Raw genomic sequence first — 24,941 nt, 5'->3', positions numbered from 1 at the left:
ACAGCCTACCGTGATCTGGCTAAGGCCTTTGACACCATTCCCCACTCAGGAATCAGAAAAACTCACTAAGCTTGGCATCAACCCCTACATCACCAGGTGGGTTGCAAACTTGCTCAAAGGTAGAGCCCACAATGTGAAAGTAGCCAACTCCAAGTCAGACTGCCGACCAGTCATGAGTGGAGTCCCACAGGATACAATCTTGGGTACTCTCCTATTTGTCTTCTACTTCTCTGAAGTCCAGGCCAACATGAAGGGACTCTGCCTGACAAATTCACAGAGGATTGTAAGTTGGGAGCTATTAACTCAAGTGATGTTGCCATCCTACAGAAAAAGCCTCACTGAGACCAATGACTGGTGTCAGAACCGTGGCCTTAAGATCAATGCCAAAAAAGAGTTATCCACTTTGGAAAAAAAACTGGTTCCCATGAATTACCACATCAATGGTAGTCCACTGAACACAGAAGGCATTATGCTGGGAACACAGGTTGATAGCAACTTCTCTTTGCCACTGTGTTCAGAAAGCCCTTCTTTGTGGCACATCTCATTACTAAGTGTTTTGCTGCATCCGGGAAGAAAGAGGTCATTGTCTCGCTCTACTCTTCCCTCATTAGGCCAAACATTGAGTACAATGCCCCATTCGGCATGTACTTCACTAAACACCAGAAACTGGAGCAGGGTGCTAAAGTACCTCACAAAGATGATCCTAGGCCTTAAACATTTGTCCTATATGGACAGACTAAAAAAACTCCCAACTATTCTCTGTTTCCTATCGCCTACCTAGAGGCAATCTCTGTTTGACTTACAAAGCCATGTCTGACCCAGCTCTGTTAGAAACGCTCTAAAGAAATCCCAATCCCTTCACACCACATGCTCAGGAGACCTCAACCTCATTACCACAATCAACAGAACATGCTGGAGGGACAGGTTCATAACCCAGAGACTCCCCATGCTATGGAACAAACTTCCCATACATGTCAAGCAGAGTAACTTAGTGCTGCAGGGCCATTAGCCTAGGACACACCTAAGGACCTATCTGGAGAGTTTTTCCCCGGGCCTCCACGGAAAAATGAGCTCAGTCCCACTCAGACTTTTCCCAGTAAACAAATGTCAAATAAATAAAATTTCATCCAAGCCTCATCACATGATTGTATCATGTTGAATTTGAAACAAAAAAGAAATAAAATAGGAAGGGAGTGTTGTGGTGACCAACAAGTGCATGGGTAAGGTTTTCTGTGGCAGTGTGTGCATCTTGTGAAGGGAAAACAGACAGGTTATTTGGGAAGTGGGAAGTGTTTTCACGGGAGTACTTTATTGAGAGGTTATGAATGATAAAAGGTAACAGGGCAATGGTGAAAGGCTGGGGAGTAGACATTCGAAATGTAAAGGGGGGTTGCTGGTTATTTGTGGTCAATTAGCAAGTGATAATTAGAGATGGACCGAGATCAAATTGATTCTCTTAGGAGTTGGACAAGTTTAAGATCTGCAAGGAATTCAGTGACATAATTTGAATGTGGTCCAAAGGGAATCTCCAAGAATCAGTATGCATTCATTTTGGGGATGTAGAACATCATGGGATGAGTGACCAATCTGAATGTGCAAGTAATTTGAATCTGATGAAAGAGGACAGATTGGGTGGGTCGGTAGGTCACAGCAATGAGAACAAAGTTGCTATTTCTGGAATGGGAATCTAATTAGTTAGGGGCGAGAGAAGTATAATAATGACAGGAGTTTATGAGTTGAGGAATATCCTTACTTGATCCATGATCTCTCTCATGCTTTGTGCGTTAATAACAGTGGAAAAAAACTGACTAGGTTTAGCTGTGGTGCAGAGGAGTTCATGAACAGTGTCAATGCGATGGCTTCACTGCCACATACAGTTAACTTAGCATAAAATTTAAGCAAGTATTTGAGATGTGATAAAAGGGATTGGAGTGCTTGGTCATGAAGTGGTGAAGGAGAAAGTGCGACAGCCATGGTTAGCTGGAGGGGGGGGGGGGTCACTGAGAATGAATCTGGTGGCAAGTGGGGGAGAGTGGAAAGGTTATGTAGAGAAGTTGGGGGAAGCTGGTTAGAGGAGTTATATGTTTGGGAACGTGTGTAGCTGTTAAGGTAGTAGGAAATGAATGACAGGAATAGGGTTAGCAAGGCTTTGAACCACTCACTCAGAATGAATGGGGAACGTACTGACCACATTTTGGGGACCATTCAACATCCTGTTAATAAGTTGGTACAATGTAACTTGAAAATAGATTTTCAATAGTCGGCAAAATTTGTTACCTTGAGGATACTACTACATACACACATAAGCCATTTCCTTGTGGGACATTTTAAGCCTAGCCAACTTCCCCCTTTTGAAAGTGGGAATCAAGATGCCATACCCTGTGCCTGTGAGGCAAACAACCAAACCCCCAAAAAATTTCCTCCCCTTTGTACAGCAGACAATGGTTTTGATCCATTGACCTCTGGGTTATGGGCTGCCATGCTTCCACTACACCACTGTGACCTCTCTTGAAATGTATGCAATTTGTTGTGACTTTAGAAACAGAATATCTCTGTACTGGATATCTGCTGTACTGGATATCTGCCTTGTCAAATTCCAAGTCATGAATGAAAGGGATCATTTGACCAGCTCAATTTGGTTCAAGTGATTTGCCAATATCCAGATGTACTTCACAGCATCCTAAGTCCCATAAAGCATTTTCTGAACTATTACTGATCATACAAGATTAATGTTCTTGGTTTACAGTCCAAGAGTAAGAAAAATGTCATTTTAAAGTTTTCTTTAAATAATTAAAATCGAAAAGTGTTACATGACGGGGAGAAAAGATGGATCACGAGCCTATGCACCACATACCATTGTGCAGAGGTAAAATTATTTTTCAACAGAAAATTACTAAAAATACAATAAACAAATAAAATACTATAAGTAGGACATTTAACAGGCATAAGTAATGGCAACTCCAACAATTAGTCTAGTCTAAACTACATCTCTAAAGTGTAAAAGTTGTTGTATTCAGATGGTTATAACAAGAAGAAAAAAAAAAAAAAAAAAAAGCACATTTCTTATTTACAGCAATCCACCACAACTGTATGTATTTTTAAGCAAAAGGCATTATTCTTCTAGCCAAGGAACTGTGTCGGCATTTTGGAAAGTCTGTGACTGGGGGAGAAGATGTGCCAGGCCAGTTTTAATGCTCTGTTTGGATAAATGCAATATTAACATGCAACTAAAAACTTTAATGCACAGATTAAATTTAAATAGTGTATATCAATATGACACATATCAAGCCATGCAAGTGACACAGACCTGAAAAAAATGCTTATTTTGTTTTATAAACTTATCTTAAATTTATATTTGTAATCCCATACAAAAAAATTACATCTTGTGAAGGGCAGGCAGACAGCATTATGGTGAAATAATAGTGCATAGTCTATATACATTTATTAGTGAATATATAACTTTCTTCACAACTGAAAAGAAAAATCAGGATACATGACCAGGATAAATCTTAAACTTGCTCAGAGCTGACAAACAAGGTCACCGATAAGGTACTGTACCACTAATCTGAATCATTTAACCATCACCAAGCAACAGACAGAGCATAAGGGGCTACATAATGCCCTCTTAAACCTGGTTGATTTCTTTGAAACAGTCACCAAGGCCATTGACGAGGGGAAGGTGGTCCACACAGCCTACCTGGACCTCGCAAAAGCCTTCGATACAATACCCCACTCGGGCATTATAGATAAGCTCACCAGCTTAAAAATAAACCCCTATGTCACTAGATGGGTTGCAAACTGGCTCAAGGACAGAACCCACATGGTTAGAATTGCTGGAGCCATGTCAGACTCCAAACCAGTTACAAGTGGCGTCCCACAAGGCTCAGTCCTGGGACCTCTCTTGTTCGGTATATATTTCTCGGAGGTACAGGCCAACACAGAAGGACTGTGGCTGACCAAGTACGCAGATGACTGCAAACTGGGCGCCATAATAGACTCTCCAGCCGACACAAGCATCCTCCAAAAGGGCCTCATAGAAACAGACAACTGGTGCCAGAGGCATGGCCTCAAGCTAAATGCCAAAAAGTGTATAGTCATCCCCTTTGGCAAAAACAAAGTGCCCACAAATTACCACATAGGTGGTAATCCATTAAGTACAGAAGAAGTAATTAGGGACCCAAGTCGATAGTAATCTCGACAACCACGTGGCCAAAGTGGTTAGAAAAACATTTTATATAGCCCACCTAATCATGAAGGGATTCACATCTAGATCAGGGGAGGTAATCGTGCCTCTTTACTCATCCCTCATCAGGCCCATAATTGAGTACAATGCCCCTTTTGGGATGTACCTTACCAGACACCTGCAGCAACTGGAAAGACCCCAAAAGTACCTCACCAAGAGGATCAAAGGGCTGAAACAGATGCCATATGCTGCCCAGTTAAAGAAACTCCAGCTCTACTCAGTGGCATACCGCCTGTTCAGAGGTGATCTGTGCCTGACGTATAAAGCCATGTCCAACCCGGAATTAATGGATATGCTGCACCTCAGAAAATCCAAATCCCATCGAGCTACACGCTCGAGAGACTTGAACCTCAGCACTGAAATAAATAGGACATGCTGGAGGGACAGATTCATAACCCAGAGGCTCCCTTCACTCTGGAATAAAATCCCAGTCCAGGTTAGGCAGAGTCCCTCATTGACTCTATTCAAGAGGAATCTTGATGAGTGGATGGGACATCGTAGGTTTACCCCGGGTATCACTTCTGTGTCACTGTTAGAGGCACAGTATACCAACCTCAAAAAAGGGCATAGCAAAATTAATTTAAAATGGGTGGCGAAAGCCAAACACATTCTGGCTAGGCTTATAAATGCCCTAAGGCAGATAGCCTAGTATGAACCTATGAACCTATAACCCATCATGTCTTAAGCAGAGGTTTACATTGGGACTACTTAGATAACACATAACCCATCATGCCTTAAGCAGAGGTTTACATTTTGTTTAGCTATACAAGATGCATCAGAGCAAAAAAATGGAAAAATCATGCCTATGCAGGTTTTCATGTCAGAGAAGTATGTTGTGCCTTTAAATACAACTAAATTTCAAATAAAGGTTGGAAAAACAGATTATGAGGCTTGCTAATATTACCTGGTGAGACAAGTTACAGAAACTTCTAGTGTACGCAATAAGAAATCCATCAGTAACTTAAGTGGAACGGTGCCAGTTTCAGCTGCTGTATTAAAAGTCCTGTGCAGCACTCGAATGCGATAACAGCAGAAGCAGCTGACAGACTGGAATGTGGCCTGTTCTCTAAACACAATGAAAAGCACTGTATCCCCCCAACTTAATAGGATCATTAGGCAGGATAAATGGATTCTTGTAACACTTGTGTACCAGCAAGCAACCACACTGCTGACTCTATTAAATAAAATCTATCGTACTTGCACTGCTCCCAAGTTATTATATAATCTTTAAAATAGCACAATAAATGTCAAGACAGAAGCTCATTGCAACAGCTTATGAATGCCTCAAAATTAAATATGACCTGTTGCAGTAATTTATGAATAAAGATCTTATTCGGGACGCTACACATTTCACAGTACAAATGCATAAGGCTAAAGGCAAAGCCATATCGCCTGCACAGTCCTGCAACATGCCACATAAACAACCACAACTGAAGAGACAAATACTTAAAATAACGCACCTTAGAAATATGTACAAGACTGCCAAGTGGGTAACATGTATGCCAGTGCATTTATTTCTGGGGCACAACTGAAAGCTAGTGCTACAGAAGGATGTAGATGATGTCATATTTTTAGTTTCATAATGCTTTGGTTAGTAAACATTCTGAAGATAATGATTTTCTGTACATTCCATGAAAAAGAATATTGATTTTAATCACTTGGCACTACTGCATAATAATAACTCAATGCTGCTTTACTTTCAGAGATCAGTGCATGCCAGTTTGCAAATGGGACCACTCCAGAGAGTACACCTATGTGGTCATCTGTTGTAGATGTAGTGTAGGAGTTTTTAGGTTTCCAGTAGATGGGTTAGCACACACACTTATCAACTGCATACAAAACGTGCCTTACAGTAAATCACAAGTCCCACGTCAAACAAGTGCATTACAGCACAATACATTCTTACAACTAGGACTGCATGAAAATGAAAAGCTGCAGGTTCTCTCCTGGATAATGCAGAAAGTACATGCATCTGGAGCATTTCTCTCCAGGCCTCCGCTGAAAACTGGCTTCATTCCAAGTCAGACTTTCCCGGTTAACAAATGTTAATAAAAAAAAAGTACAGTAAATCATGCCACTAAGGCGAGCACAAAATACAGAAAGTCTCTCGGGCATAATAAAAAGCTATTACTAAACAAGACTTTGTTAAGCAGAAAATATTTAAAAGTGGGTACAACAGTGATCCAAGCTGGCTTGAAGGTGCTTTATCACTATTAGAAGTGAATCTGCTTGTCACAAGTATACCTCTCCACCTCTTCTTGCAGATCTAGACAAACCCAAAAATAACGGGAATTCAAAGGGTTAAAATTAAGGACAGATTTTATACAGAATTCTTACAATCTTCTAAAGCTGACAGAATAACATTTTACATTAAAATGCATTTTACGTGGGATAGGAAACCTGAAACAAACATCTGTCATTATTTCATGACTTAAATCCTCAATGGATTTGTTAGAAAACAAATATGTTTATGAGAAATGGAACACACGAGGCAAAAATCTGAATTCTGCAAAAAAAATATATGTACAGTTGAAAGGTATAGACAAGCCATGCCATTTAATAAAATAGCCTGTGAAGAATTAGGGTCAAAAAAAGGTTACAATGATCTGCATTTATCAGTATGTCCTTTGCGATTGGCTTATGTTTAAATGACATTCAGTCTATATCTTACTACAGTAATGGGGTCGTGTGTGCAGTGGGTCTACCCGATTAACAAATGCATATCATCATCCCCACCACCACCTGAACAGTTAAACTGGGACTGCAACCATTAATTATGAAAACAAAATGGCACCAAGAGGAGAATTTCTTAAATTTGTTTCTGCAAAAACTGGCAGGTTCTCCAGAGACAAAATAAGAATGCCTTGTAATGAAGGCAGTTTAGGCCAGATAACAGTCTGGAGCAGCCAAGTAACTTTCATCCTGTAGGCCCTGAACTGCTTACCCTATTTATTTGAGCAAGTAACCCAAGAGCCATTCCTGGGTTATGTGTAAAAAGGCACTTGCACTTAACATTAAATGCACTATATGCTAACAGGTAGTTCTGGCAATGTTTTTTGCTCAAAACTACCACAACATTTCAAGTCCTTGGATGCAGAGAAGCTATCCAGAAACAATGAAGCACTTAATCGTCATGACAAAAGGAGCTCAATAATAATTAGCTTTTCGCACCAGCCAACAGTCCCAACATTTCTTTTAGAGTACTGAAATCTGCCAATAAAGCTTGTAGGTGCTTTATTATCCCTTACTTGAAGGACAGCCAAAAGTTAACAGTTTCTTATTTTCATTTCTAAATCTGGGTACTGATCTCAATGTAACATTTTCAAGCTCAGCCTGAGAAACTACAATAATCTTAGCTAAAGTTGAAATTTTCCAAATGCGACTAAATCAGCTCTACAACTAAAAACAAAGTAAAAGAACTATAACTGAAAAGTAAATACCAGCATTTAAACTGTAAATTTTACAACTCAATTAAAATGCAGGTATATGCAGCAACTATTCACAATATACATTACATACAATAACTTGTATGGAGGGGGCGAGTAGAAGAGAGCGAAAAGTTGAGGAACAGAAGTAAGGTGGCAAAGAGGAAAAGGAAGTGGGTAAGGGGAGAGTTTATTGACACAGTATGAAGAAAATGACCGGCTTGAGAAGGGATTTGGACATGCTATGTATTGCTGGGCACTTACAGGAGTCATATATTTTAAGTTGTATGGGAAGGCTAGGAAGGGAGGGACTGGCATCTTTAGTGCAAGGAATTCCTAGATTTGGGTAGGGTGGATAGTATTCAAATAATGCTGTCATTACAGTGCAGGATTAGTATTGTTTCAATCTTTGATGTTATCCAGGTTCGCAACACCCGCAACATACCCAGTAACGACTCCTTCTGCAATTCATAGAGAGCTGCACATATTGGTAACGTACCAAAGTACGACACTAAATTTAGTCCATCCTTACTTGCCAGATGTGTGACTTTAAAATCAAGTCACTTAAGACAGTGCTTGGAGACAACTGGGAATATGAGCAAGGTTTCTCAATGGGTCCCTGGTGCAGGCCTAGTAACTACATATATAAATCTGAGCTTATAACATTCTGAAGAGCTTACAACAGAAACAAGAAAACATTGCAAAAGGTGTCAGTAACAGTCAAGCACAAGCTACAACAATAAAGAAATTAGTAGGCATGAATGCACTGCAATAGATTACAAACTTTTGAACAATGTTCCAAAAAAGAAAGGCAAATCTGATAACAGCATAGCCAAAAATATTTCTCGGGGGGTGATGCCAAGCATTAGAAAAGCAGCCACCAAACTTGCAAGAAAGTAACACTGCACAAGTAGGTGCCGGTCTTGTAGAAACCTGTGGATGTGAAATGAATGCAACCTTCTAGTCTTAACAGACTTTTAGAAAAGGAAAAGACTCGTGAAAGGATTTGTAGCGGTACTTGTCTCCGGAAACATCCGGGACCAGATCAGATAAAACTCCACCGTAGCTCTAAGCCACTTGGATACCATAAAAATATTACTTTGAAGGTAAACTTCAAGGTGGGCAGTTCCACAAGAAGAACAATCAATAACATTAAAATTTGATAGTGAAAGATTGCATTGTGCCTATTAACTATCTTGTAGCTGTAAGTAAATGACCAAACACAAAACATCAGAAAAAAACACGCACAAAATTAAAAATCAATATTACAACATAACAAAACCAGTCCAGACAGACTAAAAGTAGGTAAACTGAAAATAATAAAAGACCACCAATGACCAACGTAAATTAACTTTACTGTACACAGATCCAAATAACTCCGTTATTTGGATCTGTGTACAGTAAAGTTAATTTACGTTAGTCCTTGGTGGTCTTATTTTCAATATTACATGTTGCATTCCAAACTGTAGTCATTCAAAGTCATCCACCTTCTGCCATATAGTGAGTTAACGTCTGATTGCAACACTAAATCCAAGCAAGTACCACACACACACACACACACACACACACACACACACACACACACTTGGATACATAAACCTACCCTGTGTAGGTAATTATTATTATATAAAATGCAGGCTTCATCCCCCACAACCTTCCATTCTTTGCTGCACAACCACAAAGAAAAAAAGAAGAAAACCCAGGAATTATGGAATAATAAACAAGCCATTAACTGTAGCATAACTCTAGCAGACTAACCACCGTTGTGTGGCAAAATGTGCCTGTGTGTGATCAACATGCAACTGAATAAAAGAAAAATCATAAACACACCCCCATCTATATATAATCATGCATATATAATGGAGACCCCACTCCGAGAGAGGCCTTTACTCCTACTTTTACTAGCATATTCATGGATTTGATCATACTCCTGAACCAAAAACTTATCTGAATACCAAATGAAACAAACTAGATAACAATAACATGGCTACATCAAATATGGCTGCCAATAACATAGGCAACGAAACCCATTACCCTGAATACTTCATCTGTAAAATTTGCAAGAAAAATTTCATAGGACACACACTTCTTGAAAGAAACAGTAGCCACAGTACACAAAATTATGCATTTTTTTTGGGTGGGGGTACAACGGCTTCTATAATAAACAAGAGTAGCACAAGCCCAGCACCTGTCAAGGACAGCCCCATACCAGTGTAGTTAACACTAACATCAACAGTATATACACTGAATAAGAATTTTTTTCACTCAGCCAATTTCACTCGCCATAAACAATAACCAGGACTGGGGATCAAACCACCATACCTTGTGCACAATTCAGAGTTCACAAAAGCAAACTTCACCATTATTCATGATTGAAAATAGCTAGGATTTAAATTACAAATCTGCAATGCTTAGGTCAGGCAGCCAACACAGCAAACATTCTGCCAAGTTATTTCTTTCATTTGCTTCATAGCTCTCTGCTAAGCAGCACCCAGAGAATAATTTCTATAGAAATGTAAACGGATTACCCCAGGATTTCAAAACTAGCACAATTTAAGATACCCCCAGGCATTAGTTTAGGCAAGCGTTTTATTTTGCCTTCATTGAAATTTTTTTTAAGTACACTCAAAGGAAACAGAAGTACACGTCAGCCATACCAATGAATGCTGTTTATCTTGCATCGTGAAAGAACTTTTTTCATTTGTAGGAGCTGGAAAAGGACACCACGCAAAAGACCATTCTACTATTAACTGGTGAAATACTGTACTATAACCAAAACCACAAATGATTACCAAAACCACGCAAAAGACCATTCTACTATTAACTGGTGAAATACTGTACTACAACCAAAACCACAAATGATTACCAAAACCACGCAAAAGACCATTTTACTATTAACTGGTGAAATACTGTACTATAACCAAAACCACAAATGATTACCAAAACCACGCAAAAGACCATTTCTACTATTAACTGGTGAAATACTGTACTATAACCAAAACCACAAATGATTACCAAAACCACGCAAAAGACCATTTCTACTACTAACTGGTGAAATACTGTACTATAACCAAAACCACAAATGGATTACCAAAACCACACATTTTCAGTTTTTGCTGCAACATGCTAATAATGGAATGCCACACCAACCACACAGGGCCTGCAATACTAATCCAGTAAATTTAGATGTTTTACCTTCTTAATTGTTCACTGCACTACTTTCCATTTGCTTAGCTTGATGTGCTATGTGTGGTAAAATCATTACTTTGATCATAACAAAATAATACATTAAATGACTGGTATTATACTCACCAAGTACAAAGTAGAAAGTCTAATTTGCCCAACTTATGCTGAGCCAATGACAAGCACGTGTTACAAATGTTACACCCCAAGGGGACCTACAAGGTATTCAAAGATGGTCCTTCACTTTCTCCTTGATAGTCTTGTGGCTGTGTCTGGGATGTGGTTTTTTAATAAATAAATCCCATTTACAAAATGCTCAACCTCTTTAAAGAGCCTTTCCTTTACTAACACTCTTTTGAATTTCAAGAGATATACTAATAAGCTTTAATGCAACATCAGGAAAACAAACACACCTGCCACAGTTAATACTACACCGACCTGCTTACTCTTCAAAGACGTCAGAATGAGGACCATTTTTGCACTGGAATATGGGGGAAATTTACTATGGAATACAAAACAGGTCATCACCCAGCTTCTCCTATGCCCCAACTCTCCTCTGCCTCTTCGCCATGTCAGTGGTCTTAAGGGACAGCAAGGGAATTTGTAAACCTCCTGGTTCACAATCCAGGCAGAACAGCATGTGTTGTAGAACTGGCCATTTCTGAACTGTCTTGGAAATGGTTATGACCACTAACTCACCACTGTTGGCCATCTGCGATACAGAGGAGTGGAGCCCTTCCTGTGACACAGTTAGCTGGAGGTCAATCAGTGGCCTCCAAGACTGGAGGAGTTAGGCAGGGAAGGAGATGAGTGAAAGGGCATGACCCACTCACCTCTCTGGTGGGGGGGGGGGGGGTGTTGGACACTCGAACACACAGGGAAGAATGATTTTTCTGGTAGAGATCAGAAAAACCACTTCCTGCGCTGCAGGGAAGGTCAGTTGTATGCAGGCAACATCCGTTGCAGAAGTGGTTGACAAGCACAGACTGCATATTGCACATCCTCATTCAGCACTACAAACTGGTCATAGAGTGAAGAAAATCCTTGAACCTGTAATGGCTATATTATTCAAAAATGACCACCACACAGAACTTGAAATACACTCCTGATGGCAAACTTACTTGACAAGATTACACCACTTTCTACCTTTTAAAGTTATGAAATGAATCAGTATTCCTCATAAATAAAACAGGTTATAAGTGCACATTTGTAAATGTTCTGGTTTGAAACTACTAAAATAGACCACATTCTGTCACTACCCCAACAGCAAGTATAGCTGAGATTTCTCCATACTGTATACATCACATGATTACAATTAGAAGTCTTTCAGGGCTTTGGTGCTATATCAAATGTCACAGTAAGCTCTAAAAGCATCAGATATCTTTATTTGTAACGGTCACAGAAAAAGGCACTTAGAGAGATTATTGTCTGTACTAAGAACACAGCTGTAAACATATTAATTTTTGCGCAATGCACAGATTGGATGAATACACTTTTTTCTGGGAAAAGCGTCTTTATAAATCTTTACATCATCAAGCAAATTCATAGTTTATGCAGCTATGAAACATTCCTTTACATTCATCTGCTGTGTGTAACCCTCACCAATCTGTGCAGCCCTGGACCAGTATATAAACTATTCCATAACAACAGTAAGCAAAAAGTTGAAGTAAACCACACAGGGACCAAGTGAACCAATACCGGTCTAGTCACACAGCTCAGCCTTAGGCGAATGCACCAAGGCAATGCTTCATGCCGCAGCCTTAGGCGAATGCACCAAGGCAATGCTTCATGCCGCAGCCTTAGGCGAATGCACCAAGGCAATGCTTCATGCCGCAGCCTTAGGCAAATGCACCAAGGCAATGCTTCATGCCGCAGCCTTAGGCAAATGCACCAAGGCAATGCTTCATGCCGCAGCCTTAGGCAAATGCACCAAGGCAATGCTTCATGCCGCAGCCTTAGGCAAATGCACCAAGGCAATGCTTCATGCCGCAGCCTTAGGCAAATGCACCAAGGCAATGCTTCATGCCGCAGCCTTAGGCAAATGCACCAAGGCAATGCTTCATGCCGCAGCCTTAGGCAAATGCACCAAGGCAATGCTTCATGCCGCGGCCTTAGGCAAATGCACCAAGGCAATGCTTCATGCCGCAGCCTTAGGCAAATGCACCAAGGCAATGCTTCATGCCGCAGCCTTAGGCAAATGCACCAAGGCAATGCTTCATGCCGCAGCCTTAGGCAAATGCACCAAGGCAATGCTTCATGCCGCAGCCTTAGGCAAATGCACCAAGGCAATGCTTCATGCCGCAGCCTTAGGCAAATGCACCAAGGCAATGCTTCATGCCGCAGCCTTAGGCAAATGCACCAAGGCAATGCTTCATGCCGCAGCCTTAGGCAAATGCACCAAGGCAATGCTTCATGCCGCAGCCTTAGGCAAATGCACCAAGGCAATGCTTCATGCCGCAGCCTTAGGCAAATGCACCAAGGCAATGCTTCATGCCGCAGCCTTAGGCAATGCTTCATGCGCGCAGGCAAGGCTTAATGCACCAAGGCAATGCTTCATGCCGCAGCCTTAGGCGAATGCACCAAGGCAATGCTTCATGCCGCAGCCTTAGGCGAATGCACCAAGGCAATGCTTCATGCCGCCTTAGGCGGCGAATGCACCAAGGCAATGCTTCATGCCGCAGCCTTAGGCGAATGCACCAAGGCAATGCTTCATGCCGCAGCCTTAGGCGAATGCACCAAGGCAATGCTTCATGCCGCAGCCTTAGGCAAATGCACCAAGGCAATGCTTCATGCCGCAGCCTTAGGCAAATGCACCAAGGCAATGCTTCATGCCGCAGCCTTAGGCAAATGCACCAAGGCAATGCTTCATGCCGCAGCCTTAGGCAAATGCACCAAGGCAATGCTTCATGCCGCAGCCTTAGGCAAATGCACCAAGGCAATGCTTCATGCCGCAGCCTTAGGCAAATGCACCAAGGCAATGCTTCATGCCGCAGCCTTAGGCAAATGCACCAAGGCAATGCTTCATGCCGCAGCCTTAGGCAAATGCACCAAGGCAATGCTTCATGCCGCAGCCTTAGGCAAATGCACCAAGGCAATGCTTCATGCCGCAGCCTTAGGCAAATGCACCAAGGCAATGCTTCATGCCGCAGCCTTAGGCAAATGCACCAAGGCAATGCTTCATGCCGCAGCCTTAGGCAAATGCACCAAGGCAATGCTTCATGCCGCAGCCTTAGGCAAATGCACCAAGGCAATGCTTCATGCCGCAGCCTTAGGCAAATGCACCAAGGCAATGCTTCATGCCGCAGCCTTAGGCAAATGCACCAAGGCAATGCTTCATGCCGCAGCCTTAGGCAAATGCACCAAGGCAATGCTTCATGCCGCAGCCTTAGGCAAATGCACCAAGGCAATGCTTCATGCCGCAGCCTTAGGCAAATGCACCAAGGCAATGCTTCATGCCGCAGCCTTAGGCAAATGCACCAAGGCAATGCTTCATGCCGCAGCCTTAGGCAAATGCACCAAGGCAATGCTTCATGCCGCAGCCTTAGGCAAATGCACCAAGGCAATGCTTCATGCCGCAGCCTTAGGCAAATGCACCAAGGCAATGCTTCATGCCGCAGCCTTAGGCAAATGCACCAAGGCAATGCTTCATGCCGCAGCCTTAGGCAAATGCACCAAGGCAATGCTTCATGCCGCAGCCTTAGGCAAATGCACCAAGGCAATGCTTCATGCCGCAGCCTTAGGCGAATGCATTAAGGCAATGCTTCATGCCGCAGCCTTAGGCGAATGCATTAAGGCAATGCTTCATGCCGCAGCCTTAGGCGAATGCATTAAGGCAATGCTTCATGCCGCAGCCTTAGGCGAATGCATTAAGGCAATGCTTCATGCCGCAGCCTTAGGCGAATGCATTAAGGCAATGCTTCATGCCGCAGCCTTAGGCGAATGCATTAAGGCAATGCTTCATTCTAATCAGAAAAATATTTACTATTCTGTTGACCAGGCTAGTCCCACTAGGACAGTTCATTCTTTTCATGGGAGACTGAGGTGGTATTCACACTGACTAGGGGAAATTTGGCTAGGGCACCAAATAGCTTTGCCTGCTTTTTTTTTTCTTCTCAAAGATAATCCATGGGAACTTTTGCATCCACCTGAGCTACCACTAGGTTCAGGCAAATGGGGCCTTAGAATCTTCTCATCCAAAGGATGGATGATGCACTTGAGGGTACCAACCCACTTATCTCACAGTACAGAAAGAGTAAATATGCTGTCTGTCATGGGAAAATAACCCACATTTTTCTGATCTTCCACCACCAATGCTGAGTGTGCTACCTGTTAAAGCTACTGTGACTGCAACATACCAGTACCAAGCGAGACACCAAAAATGCCAACTACAAAATAACCAAGAGCCAACAGACAGCATAACATTATGAGTAAGTGTAACTCCTGAGATAGGCAGCATTTAACGGATCAGGGCGGCAAAATGTCAAGAGAACCAATTAAGTGAGGAATCAAAATGGCACCCCCCCCCAGGAATAAGGGAAGGAAAGCCACTAAAAGAAGAAGCACTGCGGGAATGGTAAAGAAATCAGGAACGCCATACTATAGATTCTGTACCAACGGGTTTAATGGTTTTGTTAATAAAGATATACGTGTGACAATTACTGAACTTGGTAGTATGCACCTATAAAATAATGAACTCCAGCCATGGAAACACTGCTTCATTCTCAAGCAAGTATGTCCAATATTAGGTTATATGTAACACTTAGGGTTGCCACCTTTTCAAATGCCCAAAGTGGGATATTTTTTGTAGAAATGTGAGATTTTGCAGGACAAAACGACCAGTGCAATGGACAGAAAATGTATTTGCTAAAATAAAAGCTTATTTTTATAGCATTTGAGTTGCTTATGCTATGTCATATAACAACTATGTGCTCCAGATACAAAATAACTGTTTTATGCAACTATTAAGACAAAATATATTTCTTAAGTTTTCTTTAAAATCTCAGGACATTTGCCATTTTTTAGTTTTTTTTTTCCACAGGACACAACTGCCTAACGTGGGACTGTCCCTCGCAAAGATGGACAGGTGGTAACCCTAGTAACACTACAGGTAAGCCAGTAAAATGCTTACTCCCAAGTTCATAGTAAGTGTATCCAAAATGGTACTATCACTCTGTAATTAGGTTAGTAAGTCCACTAGCAAACACATTTACTCAGTGACAGTTGTGCTAGCCAAAAAATCTCTTTGTACAACACACGTGGGAGCAACATGAAGGAAAAAATATTACCTCCATCCACACAACTGCAAAGAGAGAGGGAAAAAAAAAAAAAAAAAGAGAGATGAATGATGAATTATGTAATACTATTGCAGAACCTGTACATTAATTAAGTTGCAATGGTAGGCAGAAAACTGAAGGCATTACAGTTTACTAACAGCTGGGATCTTGGGGGCAGTGTCCTCCTACAGTACACCAACATAAAATTACACATAGAAATATGAGAACACCAGAATACAGCACAGTATGTATATACACACAAAAAACAAACAACTTCAAATTACTTCACATAATTCTTCTATTGTAAGAAACTATGAACCACTAAAAATCATGCACTGCCATCAACAATATTAAACACATCTTGAGTAACAAATTAAGATAGGCTAAGGCTAATCCAAAAAAAACCTTCGGCTATACCGCAAACCAACATACAAATGCCAATGAAAGAATACATATATAGATGTGTACATATCCAATAATATTAAGTAGAGCAGCGGTTACACTATAGGATATCTGTATAAAACAGTAAGAGTTGATGCAAACAACTTTCAGAAATGTCATTAAAATAACTGCAACATTAAGCAAATGCAATACACCTGACTGGATAAACTATACCATAGTGCATGCAAATTAAGTGAAATCATGATGTCTTCTAGTAACTCCCACTAAAAACCTAAACACTCATCACACAACTCCCAATGTACTGTGACTCCTTTTTAATCACTGTGACCCATACTAAAAAATAATTTCTGTAAATTCCCTTTACGAACATACACAGCTACTGTGTACATTTTAGCTTGTAAACTGGACACACAAACGCCACACCATCAACCTCACGGCACAAACGTAATAACCCATGGCAGTGTAGAACACAATGGTATTTATTCCTTAATTGTCCACAGCATTTGTCCTCGCAGCCCTTATCTGAAATAAACCCCATAATCAACCCTCTGCTCTAAATTACTGCATAAATGCAATATTCACAAGACCAGCTTAGAACACGGTAATACCTCATAACACCAGGCAAGCATTTTCTTAAACTTGCAAAATGTTATTAGAATGGCAAGTTTTCTTCTGAAAGTCTGCTTAAGGCTCAGTCAGAGTAAACAGAAGTACTAAATCTCCTAGTGTGGCAAGCATCTCCTGGAACGAATGAAAACACAGAAATGGACTTTGTTCCCAGTGAACAATCAAGAAACTAAGATAAACAAAGTATGAAGTGCCAGCAACAGCTGACTTGTAAAGAAAAACACCAGCTTAAAATGTCATACATATGCATGCATACATACATACATACATATCTACATATATACCTCTCAAATGTCCAGTTTCTTGCAGAAAGACCTCATATTTTTGGTATGTCCCTCATAAAATTTTGGTTTTCAAGAAAATCACTGAGGATTGCAGTCACTAAATAATGGCATACACTTACATTTCAGACTTCACATCCTTTAGAAATTGCATGCGAACACAAATTCTGTTAATGTAGCAAATGTTACAACAGCAATATTTAAAAATGTGGCCCTATTTCTGGCCTTTGTCCAGATTTCTTGCACTTAGACGTTAAGAGGTATGATGCACATTATACATTTATATATATATATATATATATATATATATATATATATATATATATATATATATATACACACATAAAAATAGAGCACATACACAAAACATATGAGCAAAGACACATACATAATACACAGATGCACACACACACACACATTAGTACAGGTTATCAAATAAAGAAAAAATAAATAAATCTGCAAGAATATCCACTGTGTTACAGATGTAAACACAAAATAAGTATAAAGCTGCAACAATAGCAGACATGCAATAGCCACACCAAAAGGTTTAAGAATATACACACATACACAGTTTTATGAACAGGTTTATGTTGTAGCTGCATAAACATCCATTGTGATGCGTATTTTCTATTGTACATAAATCTTCTACCTCCTGCAGAATGTGAAAGCTTTAGAAAAATGTAGCACCCTAAACCATAACATTTTGGGAAAGCAACTGTTATCTGTGATGAAACTCCAATATGTGATTAAGTTAAATATCAATAGTCTTCTAAATCTATCCAGAAGATTACAACAGTAATGCAGACAGCAGAGTGTGTTTTCTGTTCATAAGCAAATACAAAGTCTTTATTCCAGTATTTCACCTTTACGTATGCTGGAAATGTGCCATTTATATTGTACTCAAATCTACTTACTTGCAATATAGGTATCCAGTATCCTACACATATTTCAGTCAGTAACAGAACAAAATATATACTCTTTTTAATGCTGGACAATCAAGAAGATTGCAAATTCTTTTGATGTTTGAAGGATCAGAAAACTGTGGGTTCTATTCCCACAACAGCTGTCCTGATTAATTTTTATTCCTGCACTGCAGCAGACTAGGAGCGTTGCTCTTCTGTGGTACTGTCCTTTAATGAGACGTCAACCTAGGAGATCCAAGTTGCCCAACTTGATGGTAAGCTGTATGGTAAGTATCATGGCCAAATTTCCAGTGGTCAGTATTGATACCCCCCTCCCCCCTGGAAATAAAATTTCCAGCATTGCATAAACAAATTTTCTCTGGAACAGCACCACTCAGGTATGAAACAATGAATAAACAAAAGAAGTCCACAGGAGAGATAAGAGCAAATCTGCACCTATGCCATGCCCAAGGACATCTCCTGCCTCCAAGTGTTACATACTACACTTACATAACAGTCACATTATTTTATTCTCCGGCAACTTTTTCGGAAAAAAACTGTGAAACATGAAAACTCTTACACTTCCAAGATGTACAACTGCAGCGAGAAGGAGGGGGCAATTAAGTTAATAAATCTGCCAATGTTTACAAGAAAACACACCTGAAAAGGCTGTGATCTCTCTACTAAATATACACTGGGTCAAAGTTTGCAAGAAAGCACACCAGAGAAGGTTAAAAAGTAAGGTTGTGATGTATCTGCTAGCCCACCCTTCTACTCCCCCGGAGTTAAATCCCGAAGGGTGTATGTGAATAGTTCATTTCAGATGCTCCCAACTAGAGTGCAATAAGAAAACAGCAATTTAACGTGTGTGTGTGTATAAAAGGCTGTACAAACGTTAAAGGAAATTAAAGAGAACAAATGCGTAACAGAGAACCACTTGAAGACAAGTGAAATGCAAGCCATGCCCTATATGTGCGTAGACAGAATACAAAGCACAGCTTTTGGTACTATATACTTAAGTTGTATCGATAAAGTCCATGGCACCTAACGGAGCACACTTATTAAATAACATTAAATAAGCGGTTGCCACTTAGGATATTTAATATGATTACTAAGATTTTCCAGCAAATTAAAACCAAAAGAGACGCAATCCGGACCACTGAGATTGCTACTCCAATGGGAAAAAAACACACACAAGTGTAATTCGCACGCCCCATCAAAAGACAATATGTGTGCACTTGCCAGGCAGCAATTCACAAAATTTGCAAAAACACGGAATGCACTTACCTATGTCTGAATTGCAAAAGGCATCCTGTGGATGTGTGGGTACACACGTACAGGCTTCCACCAACTCATCAAGCTTCCAGAAGCACAGCAGCAGAAACACAAACAATTTCATCCCGCCTGCTTTTACTCTCAACTACTTGCTCTTTTTGTTCCTATAATTTTACCACGCTGGTTGGGTTTATTTTAAATAAGCAGTTTTCTGCTGTGGTTATTATGTTCCCTGTTACACTAAAACGGATCAGAAATTGTACAACGGCTACAAACTTGCCAACGCAACAAGTCAAGCTGCTTCAACAAGTTACACTTGCAGTCTAGCACATCTGTTCCCCCTTAGAAAGGACTCCAAGTTATACGAGCCACGTTTCTAACCACGCCCACCCTAACGTGGAGGACAGAATGCACGAAGGTGACGTCATGCGAACTAGAATGTGCTTAACTCTATCCACCCCCGTCCAAAAAAAGTTCCTACTTTGTTGATTTGGAGTCGTTAACACCCATGGGACAACTTTGTGGGTCGTGGACGTGAACAATGACCGTTTCTCTCAAAGCTAAAATAAATTATTGCTTTTGTTTTATATTGTGCTACATTGCGTACGTGCGATTTTGCATTGTTTCGCATGCTTTAAATAATATTTATAATTATATGAGTTGCACAATTGTTTTGCTATTGTTGATTTGCTGTGCTGGACTCGAAACTGGTTCCTTAGATCAGTGCTCTGTCCCAGTTAACAAATAAGGGTGCATCCTTGTTAAATACAGTATAATGTTGATTGCTTCTATATGGTATATAATGTCTTAGTAGGTCGTTATTTTTTTCAGAGAAGTCTAATGAGTGCAGAATTCATATAAAACAGTAATAGCTTCTACCTCAGCTGTCCTTCATGTTATGCTAGATTTATTTTTCTTGCCTTGCACAAATGCTAGTGTTTTTTGTGCGGAAAATATTCCCGTTAATTGCAAACAATTAGACATTGCAAGTAAGGTTACTTTCCTTAATAACTTTTCACTTTGAGGTGAACGTTGCAGTGATTAAACTGTTCCTCTTAGCGTGAGTGAGTCCCCTATTCCTATTATTAATTTGGTCTGGTATCCCAATTTTTAGCTAGAAAATTCACAACTGTGTGTTTCACTCAGGACAGCCCATATTTGGGCAGTTGCATCATGCTAAAAAAATTCAAATGTCCTGAGATTTTTGGACAAAAATTTCCTTTTATGGCTGCATACAACAATTATTAAGCATCTGAAACACCTGGTTGCAACAGGAAAAAACAACAGCTCAAAGTCTATAGAAGTGAGCTTTAATTTGGGCAACAAAGTGAAATCTAGTCCTTTACACTAGTTCTGGGATTCACTTGTACGACAAAGTTGCACAATAAAAAGTCTGTCCCATTTTGAACAACCCTAGTGGGGGTATATTTGAGGATATATATATATATATATATATATATATATATATATATATATGTAGATATATATATATATATATATATATATATATATATATATATATATATATATATATATATATATATATATATATATATATATATATATATACATATATGTAGATATATATATATATATATACATATATGTAGATATATATATATATATATATATATATATATATACATATATATATATATATATATATAAATATATATATATATATATATATATATATATATATATATATATATATATATATATATATATATATATATATATATATATATATATATATATATATATATATATATATACATATATGTAGATATATATATATACATATATGTAGATATATATATATACATATATGTAGATATATATATATATATATGTAGATATATATATATATATATATACATATATGTAGATATATATATATATATATATATATGTCTATATATATATATATATATACATATATGTAGATATATATATATATATATATATATATATATATATATATATATATATATATATATATATATATATATACACATATAGGTTCATAGGTAAGTACTAGGCAACCTGCCCAAGGGCATTTATAAGCCTAGCCAGAGTATGTCCGCTTTCGCCACACCATTGATTAATTAACTGATCCTCTGTCAAGTATATATATATATATATATATATATATATATGTGCATGTATGTATATATGTATGTGTATATATATATATATATATATATATATATATATATATATATATATTCATCATCTTCTTTCGCCTGTTCCCGTTACGGGTCGCCACAGCAGATCACCTGTTTCCATTTCTTCCTGTCCTCTGCATCTTGCTCTGTCACACCAACCACCTGCATGTCCTCTCTCACCACATCCATAAACCTTATCTTAGGCCTTCCTCTTTTCCTGTTACCTGGTAGCTTCATCCTTAGCATCTTTTTCCCAATATACTCAGCATCCCTCCTCAGCACATGTCCAAACCAACATAATCGTGCCTCACTGGCTTTGTCTCCAAACCTTCCAACCTGTGCTGACCCTCTAATATACTTATTCCTAATCCTGTCCACCCTCGTCACACCCAGTGCAAATCTTAACATCTTTAATTCTGCCACATCCAGCTCAAACTCCTGCCTTTTTGTCAATGCCACTGTCTCCAACCCATATAACATAGCTGGTCTCACTACCCTTTTGTAGACCTTCCCTTTCACTCTTACTGGAACTCATCTGTCACAAATCACTCCTGACACTCTTCTCCACCCACTCCATCCTGCCTGTACTCTCTTCTTCACCTCTCTTCCACACTCACCGTTACTCTGAACTATTGACCCCAAGCATTTAAACTCATCCACCTTCACCACCTCTACTCCTTGCATCCTCACCATTCCTCTATCTTCCCTCTCATTCACACACATATATTCTGTCTTAGTCCTGCTGACCTTCATTCCTCTTCTCTCTAGAGCATATCTCCATCTCTCCTGGGTCTCCTCCACCTGTTCCCTACTCTCACTACAGATCACAATGTCATCTGCAAACAGCATAGTCCACGGGGACTCCTGTCTGATCTCGTCTGTCAACCTGTCCATCACCATTGCAAATAAGAAAGGGCTCAGAGCTGATCCTTGATGTAACCCCACTTCCACCTTAAACGAATCTGTCACTCCCACCGCAGACCTCACCGCTGTCGCACTACCCTCGTACATATCCTGTACCACTCTTACATACTTTTCTGACACTCCTGACTTCCTCATACAATACCACAACTCGGCTCTAGGCACCCTGTCATATGCTTTCTCTAAGTCTACAAAAACACAATGCAACTCCTTCTGACATTCTCTGTACTTCTCCATCAACACTCTCAGAGCAAAGATCACATCTGTAGTGCTCTTTCCCGGCATGAAACCATACTGCTGATCACTAATCATCACGACCCTTCTTAACCTTGCTTCCACTACTCTTTCCCATAACTTCATGCTGTGACTGATCAATTTACTCCCTCTGTATATTTAACCAGTATGCATTTACTTTTTGCCTTGATTCTGATGAAGTTCCAATTATACTAAGGAACGAAAGCACTCAATTGAATAAAACTACAATATTTTGGGACATACTACCGGTGTTTGGACTGCTTATTATACATTTTAATATATTTTATCGTTAAGTTTTTGTTGTTATGTACACTATTCTTCTCTTTAAAGCGGTTTCAGTTGTGTATATATGAAAGTCATACACGAGTGAAACCACCACGAGAAAATACTGCTGTGTAAAAGTCCAACTGATTTATTAGAACAAATACAAATAAAAAGAACAGATGAGCGCTTTCGTGTACCAACCAGTACGCTTCTTCAGATCTTAACATCTAAATTTTTAAAACCACTTTTATACAAAAGATCATACTCAAGAATGATCAATTAATCAATCTATCAATTTAACAATTATACAATTGAATAATCAGTGCAGTACAATGGAAATATACTAGCTGCCTAAGATCTCTGTAAACTCTACGAGCAGAAAGCACAAAAAGAATAAAACATGCCTAAAAATCCTGTCACTCCAGGTAACTTCGCGTTCCACAGAATAGTGGGATTAAATAAAATAAATAATACGAATGAGTGATGAAATAACAATTTAAAGCCACCAAATACTCATCGCTTCTAGCACATATTTTCCAAAAATATATATGATATATAAAAACACATATACATATAACGAAAAAATAAATGTATATATCTGTATATGTATAACATAAGAAAAAATATAAAAAGAATAAAAATACCTTATATACTATATTAATTCATATACAAAATTTTCATTATTAATTAATTTATCATGAAATAATGTCTATTATACTATAAATACAAATATGATTGTAAACGTATAAAATGTATAAAAATATATATAAATGAATAAATAAATAAATAAATGTGTGACAAAATAACTATATTCAATAAAACCCTACGTTGTACTTATTGGTAAAACAAATACTGATGCTATTAATTATGATTACAAATAAATATATTTATATGAAGTATAAAAACCTTCATTTATTGCTACGTGCTTCAAGTATGGGCTTTATATTTATAGACTGATTAAGACCAGATGATAAGTGTGCTCTCAGTTTAAAAATCTATTGTAGCTCTAAAGTCTCCAAATAATTTATGTTACTACCCCCTCTTCTTCTAGGGGTTACTAGTTGTAACACTCTAAATCTGAAGTCATGTCCCTCATTTGACATAACATGTCTAGCTAAAGCATTCTGTTGGTTAGACTTTTTGATTTCATAAGAATGATTATACATCCTATCCTTAAGCCTTCTCTTTGTTAAACCAACATAGAACGCTTCACATTGTATGCATGTAGCTAAATATATGAGATTGGTGCTATTACAAGAAGCAAAAAGTCTGGGTTCAAAAACATAATCAATATCCGGATGCATAAATACTTGTGCATCAGTAATCAAACCACACATATTACACTTCTTACAAGGATATGTACCCATTCTCATCTTATCTGAACATTGTTTTTCTGAATTCTGTTCATGTTCAATACAAAGTAGCCGCTTCAGGTTTTTACTATTTCTATAAGTAAAACGAGGTGTTATACCCACAATATCCGCAATAGATAAACCTATTGTTAAAATATGCCAATTTTTTCTTATAATCCTTGTTATTTCTTTATTGTCGTTAGTGAATCTAGTAGTGAAAGTTAATCTCTTATCATTCATCTCCTTAGTAGCTGATGTAAGACTCTTAGAGCCAATGTACCCTTTTTTACCTATGTTAGTGTTATTATTATTTTTATTTTTATTTAGTATCAAATTCCTAATATCTTTCACCATGCCTCTATCATAGCCT

General features: G+C 38.9%; 1 protein-coding gene across 1 annotated transcript in view; it reads right to left on the bottom strand.

The window, feature by feature from the left end:
- TIMP3 (TIMP metallopeptidase inhibitor 3) overlaps positions 1–19,959 on the bottom strand; it is a 76,204-nt gene extending 56,245 nt beyond the window's left edge. Inside the window, exon 1 of the mRNA XM_044087483.1 lies at positions 19,624–19,959. Coding sequence (XP_043943418.1) covers positions 19,624–19,735 — 112 coding nt within the window. The 5' untranslated portion in view covers positions 19,736–19,959. The remainder of the gene's footprint in view (positions 1–19,623) is intronic.
- Between the last annotated feature and the right edge of the window lie 4,982 nt (positions 19,960–24,941).

Source organism: Protopterus annectens, chromosome 11.part0 (assembly GCF_019279795.1).
Source record: "Protopterus annectens isolate FY-2018-M chromosome 11.part0, PAN1.0, whole genome shotgun sequence".
Classification (NCBI taxonomy): Eukaryota; Metazoa; Chordata; order Ceratodontiformes; family Protopteridae; genus Protopterus; species Protopterus annectens.
The sequence above is the reverse complement of the archived record's forward strand: the minus strand, read 5'-3'. Positions and strand labels throughout refer to the sequence as shown.